The 8,694-nt window shown below is 40.5% G+C and overlaps 2 protein-coding genes across 6 annotated transcripts in view; one reads left to right on the top strand and one right to left on the bottom strand.

The window, feature by feature from the left end:
* Window positions 1-764: 764 nt before the first annotated feature.
* LOC113057059 (kyphoscoliosis peptidase-like) lies at window positions 765-6,677 on the bottom strand. The gene is made up of 7 exons (XM_026224087.1): window positions 6,541-6,677; window positions 5,757-6,355; window positions 5,400-5,514; window positions 5,014-5,131; window positions 4,747-4,938; window positions 3,859-4,049; window positions 765-2,443 (listed from the first exon to the last, which is right to left on the bottom strand). The coding sequence occupies exons 1-7, from the start codon at window positions 6,638-6,640 to the stop codon at window positions 1,119-1,121; spliced, it is 2,640 nt and encodes an 879-aa protein (XP_026079872.1). The 5' UTR covers window positions 6,641-6,677; the 3' UTR covers window positions 765-1,118.
* A 1,614-nt stretch (window positions 6,678-8,291) lies between these two features.
* slc4a11 (solute carrier family 4 member 11) overlaps window positions 8,292-8,694 on the top strand; it is a 69,217-nt gene continuing 68,814 nt past the window's right edge. For 2 of the 5 annotated variants that reach the window (XM_026224081.1, XM_026224082.1), the window contains exon 1: window positions 8,293-8,534. In XM_026224081.1, coding sequence (XP_026079866.1) covers window positions 8,474-8,534 — 61 coding nt within the window. In that variant the 5' untranslated portion in view covers window positions 8,293-8,473. Of the gene's footprint in view, window positions 8,535-8,694 lie in introns of all 5 variants that reach the window. The other 3 variants (XM_026224079.1, XM_026224084.1, XM_026224086.1) reach the window with 3 other exon arrangements.

Here is an 8,694-nt window from a genome sequence, read left to right as displayed (position 1 = left end):
GCATGTATTCCCTGGCAATCAAAACCATGACCTTGGTATTGCTAGCATTATGCAGCACCATGTTTGGGCTCCATTGAATGTGGCAGTTGTTTGGTCATCTCTGTCTTTTGATCACTGCTGAGGACCGATGTATAGGATGGACAGTAATTGTCATTTCTGTTGCATACGCACTGAGGCCAGAGAGCCCTTTTATCTGGTAGTCACTTTATGTCCCTGATACTTGCAGAGCCTAAGAGCAGTTGAGGAGACAAACTCTGTGTCATTTTGCACATACAACATTTACACGCACACGCATACAGTGACATAAAATCTCTAAGAAACAGCTTATTTAAAAAATGTGCGAGGACATTATCACACTTTGACCTGGAGGTCTTACATATGCTTTTGTCCTGTTCTTCCCCTCTTCTTTAGGCTATGCTTACACCGCAAGACAAAGTGTCCGATTTCACTTCTGATCAAGCATGATACACGTGTTTTTGGCAGAAGTCTCTTATGCTCACCATGGGTGCATTTGATCAAAAAATAAAGTAAAAACATTAATATTGTGAATATTCATGTAAATATGAATATTATTACAAAACTTTTTCTGTATTTCAAGATATTTTAAAATGTAAGGACACACACACACACACACACACACACACACACACACACACACACACATATATATATATATATATATATATATATTATTATTGTTATTATTATTTTTTTTTTATTATTTTTTTTTTTTTTAAGATCTTTTGAATAAAAGAATAAACTGCTCTAAAATGCCAGCTATAATAAGGCTTGTTGATATAAATATTTTATCAAATTAAGATGTTCTTTATATATATATATATATTGTTTCGGCATAAAACTAATTACATTTTTACATTATTTTTGACAAGTTTATCTTATTTATCTTGTTGTAAATGTTTTCATGTCTTCTTTTTTTCAGTTTTGGTAAACAACAGATTTATTTATTCGGATTTATATCTAAATATGAAGTATAACCAGATCTTCCAGGTTCACACTATCATCAAAAAAATGTTTTGATTGAAAAAAAATCTGTTGGACCACATTGAGCTGCAGCGTGATCATAGCCCTTTTGTCCTCTAGACAACAGTCTGTTCTGTTCACAGTTCATTCTTCAGGTTAAGGACATCAAAGGTCATGAGAACATGCATGTCATTGCTTTCTTTAGTGACAGCAGCAAGCTTGAGTTGTGTGGCATTTCCAGTGACAGCCTCACCTTCCCAAACTCTGCTCTTATTCATCTTCAGATCGGTTCGCTTCTCTCCCACCACACACACTCTTTGCGCACCTGGTACCCGCACTCGAAAACTCACTGAACTTTGTGGGGCCAGCACACCTGTGCGGGGCTCCAGCAGCACACACCCTCTTCCCCACGCTGAATACACACATGGAAACGGATCTCCGGGCTTGTCACACACACTCCTGATTATAAAATCACACAGTGACATGTAGTCCTGCTGAGGGGGTTTGCGTCCATAAATACCAAGACGATAGATTCCCGCTCTGGGCATACACACACTTACGGTTACTTTAGTATCTGTAAATGTCAAGAGTACATATCGGGAGAGAGGAAAATGAGCCTGCTCATGCAGCTCAGCACAGAGCACCGCATGTATTTGCAGCTCTGGCGAAGCGCTTTGGAAGGTAATGTTGCACCGGCCCTGGTGTGTGTTCACTATTGCCCCTGTGTGGCTGAAATGGGACAGTCCTGATTCTTGGGTACGCAACCCGGGACCACACCACAGGCCCAAGTCTGGAGGATACAGAGCGTTTGGGTTCAACCCTGGGCTTTGACAGTGCAGCAGGTAGTTCCCAGCATTTTGAAAAGTCCCACTTCCACTGTCGTAATCCTGCACAAATATAGACAGCCGGTAAAATCCTTTGTATGGGCACATGACGTTACACACCAGCTGCTCTGCTGTGATCTGCGAAGCAAGGCAGCGCTTGGCTGTGTTGACTTCGAGCTCATGGTGCATGAGCTCGCACACCATCATCAGAGGTCGTGATGTGTGTAGGATCACCTTGCACTCGCCACCTTCATCCACCTCCACGGCCTCTTCCCCAGTGAAATTGCAACCCTTGACACCTAGTGCTGATGCCCCTGCTGCTATGCCCCAGTTCAGGTATGGGTTATCAGGCAGGGCCTGCCTCTTCTGGATACTCGGGCACTCCAGTTCAAGAGAGCAAATCCACCGCAGAGCACCAGATTCACCCTCTCGCCGGGCGAACAGTTTCACCTCATAGGCCCCAGGCTCTGGGGGCAGTAATCGCAACTTCATTCCTTGACGAGTCACTGACAGGAGACCACAGGAGCTGTCAACCTCCTCCTGCTTTAGAGCTCCTGTCTGGGGATCCCGCTGCCTCATCTCATACGAAAAGGTCAACGGTCTGGAGGAGCTCACAGACACATTTGCTTCCCCGTCATCTGTCGGAAACAAATTTTGACACTTTTGCAAAATGTTACAGTAATATTGTGTAATTTTCACATTGGAAAAGTATGGAAGTGACAACATGTAAATGAAGTAAAATCCTAAAAGGGGACATGGGATGCCCATTTTCCACAAGTTCCACAAAAAAAAAAAATGTATACTGTAAAAAACAGCTCTGTTTACAGTGAGCCGTTTTGGTGCATGTCACTTTAAATGATAATGAGCTCTTGCTCACCCCGCCCCTCTCTTGTTTTATGTTTATTTGGTGGCACATTACCATCAAAAACAAAAGTAAGTCTTCTGTGGCTCTGATATATGTATGCATGGAGAATCACTCCTGAATTTACAATGGTTGACATAGTAATAACAATAATCATTTTTTAATTGCGAAATTGTGTTCTGGGGAGGGGGGCCCTCGATAGAAATTGGTTATGTAAAGTAGAAAGGGAACAGGGACTGAAGTGGCCTGATCCTACTTGCTTTAAGGTATTACTGATACAACTGGGATATTTTGTCGATCTTTGTGACTGCATGACTCTTTATTAATGGTAAAATAAAACATAGCCATAGGCTGCTGTCAGATTCTTTGTTTAGCCAATCAGAATGCATTTGAGCGTGGCAGGAATTCTGAGCACTTTTGGAGGGTGCTAAATCAATATTAGCTCTTTCTCATCTGTCAACAGTTACACAGCCAAATGCCCTAAAAATGAGTACAGAAAAGTGGCCGGACATGATCATGATTTCTCCCAATGGGATGGGAAAGCAATCTGTACTGCCCATCTCTGGACGTAATTACTGGAGGCCCAAGCTAATATATTTTCCAGGGGGGCTGAGAAACCCTAGTGGGTTGTAACTGCATTGCACTGCAATACTTTTCATTGTTTTTCAATGCATGCATATTAGACCGAAGTGTTCGTGAGACGTTTTGCTGCTTTATACTGCATCTCTTGTATGAGTGTTTGTTTAAAAAAAGTTTAGATATAAAAACTCATCTCAAGACCTTCTATTTTCAGGAGTGACACCACATTTAGCTTCAGTGTGTGTGCATCTATTCAGTGCCCGTGTACCAGTAGAGGCTTTGTCAAGCTTTCTTCGTGGTTCCACTAATGTTTACACTAACTTAATACTCTTGCCTTTATTTGCTGCAGTGCATGCTAAAGACAGTATTCAGGAAGTTTTAGTTACAATAACTTTTTTCTCATGAGACAGTCTAATCTGTGCAGCATACGGTCTAATCTGTTTTCTCAGAGCTTCTCACCACGAGCTGATGCCAGCAGCCGCCTATTATCTAATTACAATGTGGTAGACATTATGTGTGCTTCACTAATCTTCCATTTTGAGTCTGTGCATTATTCCGTTTTGCATATGTGTAGTTGTGTCGGTAGTGGATGTTTCGTGTGTGTACGTATACCTGTTATGGTGTTGTACTGTTTGGGTTGTGAAAGGGTCAATCCAAAGTGATAAAATGCTGAGGTCTTCAAGGGTCTTGATTCAAAATCTTCCATAGAGATGGGAGTGGTTAGCAGTTGCCAGGTCTGGTCATCAGGGAAATGTGAGTTTATGAACTCACTAGGTTCAGTAAGAAAATAAAAGTCGTCATACCTGAAACACACAGCCATCGTTACTTATTTTCCCACTCTTTAGTGTGGAATAATACACTGTTTTTTCATTTTCAAAGATTGCACTGTGAGTTCCAATTTCCCTGAAGACTGTACATTTGCATCTGCTAAACCAAACCAACCAGATCCGAGATGAATTGCATAACATACTTTGATTTTGAATGAACTATAATCCCATGAAGCATTGCAAATGATGTAACCAAATGAAACGTGATAGCACAATATAAATATAGATGTATAGTCGTGATTTAGAAGTGAGAATGCATTTTCAGTTTATTGCTAAATATTCATAAATAATAGTGTAGGGAAACTGAGTTGACTCATTCACAATGCTTCTTTGGCGGTTGTCTTCATTTGCTGTCTTAATCAGTTTTTCCACAACTCTTTCATTCTTGGATATTAGTAGTGTAATTGCTCACTGGCTAATAAATTTAATTTATTAAATTATGCTAAATGATGTATTCAACAGATACATATCCAGTCAGTTACATTAGAATCAATTAAATACAAATACAAACTATTCTCTACAATGCATGAATTAATTTATTTTAACTCTTGCATGCTGTAGAAAATATTGTTGTAGTATGTAAAAACTACTCATGATTTGTCTGCATATACTGTAGTCTGCAGTATGTGTGTACTGTATGATATGAATAACTGACACTTCTGAGGAGCCTGACCTCTTCACAAATGTTTTGCTTTTCATATCCACAGTGCCAGCGCCCCAGCAAGCGTCGAGCAGCCACCACTGACCCCCCACGAAGACAGCATTCCACTCATGATCGGAAGGCTTCCCAGCTAAACTGTGCCCGGCCTGGTATCCAACGCCTTTGCTGTACCCGCTCACCTCCACACACACAATGCCCACCTCCCTAGAGAAATAGAGAAAGTTCAGAGCTGCATTCTACTGGCATGATGTGTGTATTTATAAACTTGTCGCCATTTACCTGCACATTTCCACACAGAGGCCTGAGTATCCACTGCATACACCCTTTCCTGTCCTGATGACCTCATCAGAGGAGCAAATCTTCTGAGAAAGACCAAGGTACCCCTCCAAGTCATACTCTACACACACAAACACATGAGACATTTTACTTGAGGAAGTAGACTCACTAAAATATTTAAACATGCTTTGACTCTCTAAAGAATTGTGTAGAAAGAGTTTTCACTCAAAAATAGCTATTAAATTTCACAAACAACTACAAAAAATGACAAGGTGAAGTGTGAAATGACATGAAAATGTCTTGTAAAACAGTCAAATACTTTATTTTTTTTTTTACAACTTAGTAAAATCATTTTTTAACAGTGCATGCATTTTTGCACGTGCAATTACCAATATTTTGGCATAGCCAGATCCATATGGCCCTGAGTTTTTCCACATCATTTCTGCCCCCCTCAGTGACTGCACGAGCAATCTTCTGAGCATCAAATACTTCCTGCTCCCTCAACTGAAAAACACATGTTCATGCATAAATCTATTGTTTATAACAGGGCTGTCCAATCCTGCTCTTGGAGGGCCACTGTCCTACAGAGTTTAGCTCCACACCCAATTCCACACACCTGGATCAACGTCTAAAATCTGTAGAATCTTCAAGGCAGGTATTTTGTGATAAGTCGGAGCCAAACTCTGCAAGACATTGATCCTCCAGGACCATGACATAGAAACAAAGACTTGTGTGTTTTCTGTTACCTCTCTTCCTTTCTGGATTGAGAATGTGTCTACTTTGTTGAAAACATCTCTGCTGGAGAACAGCAATTTTCTGGGTTTTCTCTGAGAGGTGGAGACTGCAGGTAGATAAGGTCTCCCAGACTGCGTGCCAGGGCTGGCAGCTGAGAGGGGTTTCACAATCTCTTCTTGGCTCTTTTTCACAGTGCTCCTCTTTCTTACACTCACTGACTTCGCCGCGCTCTCAGCGGACAGTTGGCGCTTTGTACTCGGCCGTTGTTCCTCACATAACTTCTCTTCATAGTTCTCTAACAATACCTTATGTGAAACCACATTTTCTTGTATCGGTATAATGGATAATGGCTTTGGGTCATTTTGCTCCACTGAAGGTGAACCTCCTCGGTGGCTCTTAATAGTCAAACAGACGTTAGTGCTGTTCTCATCCTTCATGCTGGTCTGTTGGCTGTCAGGTACATTCTGAAGCTTGTATTTGATCACATCCTTTTCGATTTTGAAATCAAAGTTTTGTTGATGTGAGTCACTGTTTAAATCTGTGACGGTTTCTTCTGGTTGGCGGCCTCTCTCACCGTTTTCTGTCGTGATTGGTTGTTGATCAGTTTGAGCTTTATCAGTGCAGATGAGAGGAAAGGAGAACATCTGAACTCAAACTGACATCATCCTGCTTGTTATATCACTTTCAACTCAGAAACTAACATCTGATGACATAGTCCATACTTCATACTATCTCTTCTTAGTTTCAGAGCACTACAAAATACATTTAAAATGCAATTAGATGGAAAAATCTTACCTTTCGCAGGTGTGAAACTCATACCTTCTGTCAGTTCTAGTATTGTTGGTAGTAGCAGATTTATATAATGTTTTGATTTCTGCTGCAGGGGTCTGTACATATCTATTTTCTCCCTGTGTCCACCCCTATGAAAGGAAAGCATGCTAAAAATACACTTGGACTTATCATGACAGCCAATGAGCTCAAAGATACAAGAGATGGGGGCGAAAGAAGGGCATTTGATATTGGCACAGAAGGTGAAGAAGGTTGTGGTTGGTAAATGATAAATTTATTTGCTAACAAACATATGTAAACAAGTTTATCTTGACCTTGTTAAGGGTATTAAAGTCTTTGTGTGAATGTTTAGTCTGCTTAGGATAAAAAAATAAAAGTGGGAGGAACAATCACACAAATACATAACAATAATTCATCAAAATAATCATTATCTCCTTCAGTGCCAGTCCTGGACTCGTTAACCCTGCTCTCCAAATTACTATCCTTCTGTAAATAAAATCACTGATATGGAAATTGTAGCTGACCTTAGTGGATACTGTCACTATGTGCAGGAAAACAAAGCAGTTTTTATTTCCATACATAGAGACCCTTCCTCCGAAAACATCCTCATTGGCTTGGGTTCTATGTTGGGGGCCCTCAAGGGGTCTTCTTACATACCCCCTCTAGCAGGCTGAATTACCCCTGACCAATTACCCATCGGCAGTGTGCCAGAATAGCAATGACTAGAGTTTATTTATGAAGTTCTCCCCTTCAGGTTGCCTAAGTTTTCCTGTTTCTGGTTTGCATAATGTCTTTTCCATATACATGCAGCCTTGTAGATAACACAAGGACATGAGGTGATGGTCTTTCTCTCCTGTGATAATAAAGAAGCCCGAAAAGGTAGCCTTGAACAGCATAACAAACATTTATAGGCATAGTGTGCTTTGTCTCCTAGAAACTTTGGCTTCTGTGGTTCCATGAAGAACCTCTACCATTCATGGAAACTTTGGGTAAATGAAGGTTCTGTGGTGTAGATTACTAAAATGTTATTTGCACTAGGAAAATATGTTTTGAGAACTTCACTGAAAGAACAACGGTTCATCGCTATGAAAACCCCCTTTTGAAATGTTATTTTTAAAAAAGTGTATCTATATCTTCTGTAGGCAGAACATAAAATACCAGTGGTTCTCAATCATCAACCGGCACTGCACATTGTGGATATCTCCCTTATCTGCTACACTTGATTCAACTCATCAGCTCATTAGTAGAGGCTCCATGAACTGAAGTGGGTAAATCAGATAAGAAAGACAAATGTCCAGTGCTGTGATACTAAAGGATCAGTATTAGGCTACCGAGTAACACAGTGTTCTTTAGCCTACTAGAGATCTCAAAACTAAACTGAATAAAGTATCCCAAATTCACAGTCACAGCTACAGAAAAAATGAATAAATAAATAGATAAATAAATAAATAAATAAATTAATATATTATGAAACTGCTTCAGGGCTCTCCAAACTGCACAGAAAGCACGTGTCGCGTTCTCTGCGCGCTCTCTAGTGGGGAACATTTCTCTCATACTAGTTTTAACTCATTACTGTATATCAGTTATTAGTCCTCTATATTGATTTAAAGTCACGCGTTTAAACTATTCTATATATCTAAAATCCACACAACAGTGATGTTGATGGTCCATCCGTGTCCAGTCGCACTGTTTTGCTGGAGCGTGATTGGTCCAGATTCACGAGCTTTTGTTCGCGTGCTGCACCTCTTGCGCTCCTGCTGTCATGCACACCTGCGGAACACTCGCGCGCACCGCTAGTATGCCAGTCTGTGTTTCACACTCAGGAGAAAAGAGAACAACTTGACCAGTTAGACTGGATATAAAGATAAGCTAACTCCCAGAAAAGCTTCCTCTGGATGTGATTTCAGACATTTGAAGGTGTACCAAACTGAAAGACATCATGAAGTCGGATGAAGACGGGAAAGACATGAGGGGAGTGACTGTTAACCGCTTTGCTGAAGGTAAGAATATTTGTATCGACACGGACAAGGTGAGAAACATAATGAAAATACAGTATTTAAGGAAATATGCTTGTAGTAGTTGTAAGATTTTATATGTTATAAATACAAGTGTAAGTGTTTTTGTGGTAAACCTGAAAGTCCTGTTAATGTCGCGTCAGTT

Source organism: Carassius auratus, chromosome 38, assembly GCF_003368295.1.
Source record: "Carassius auratus strain Wakin chromosome 38, ASM336829v1, whole genome shotgun sequence".
Lineage (NCBI taxonomy): Eukaryota > Metazoa > Chordata > Actinopteri > Cypriniformes > Cyprinidae > Carassius > Carassius auratus.
Note: the sequence above shows the minus strand (reverse complement) of the source record. Positions and strands in the feature narration are given on the sequence as shown.

Coding starts and splice junctions, on each gene's coding strand:
- LOC113057059 (XM_026224087.1), bottom strand. CDS start 6,640: ATGTACAGACCCCTGCAGCAGAAATCAAAACATTATATAAATCTGCTA. Junction 5,515..5,756: donor CAATCCAGAAAGGAAGAGAG/GTAACAGAAAAC, acceptor TGTGTTTTTCAG/TTGAGGGAGCAGGAAGTATT. Junction 4,050..4,746: donor AGCAAAACATTTGTGAAGAG/GTCAGGCTCCTC, acceptor TGTGTGTTTCAG/GTATGACGACTTTTATTTTC.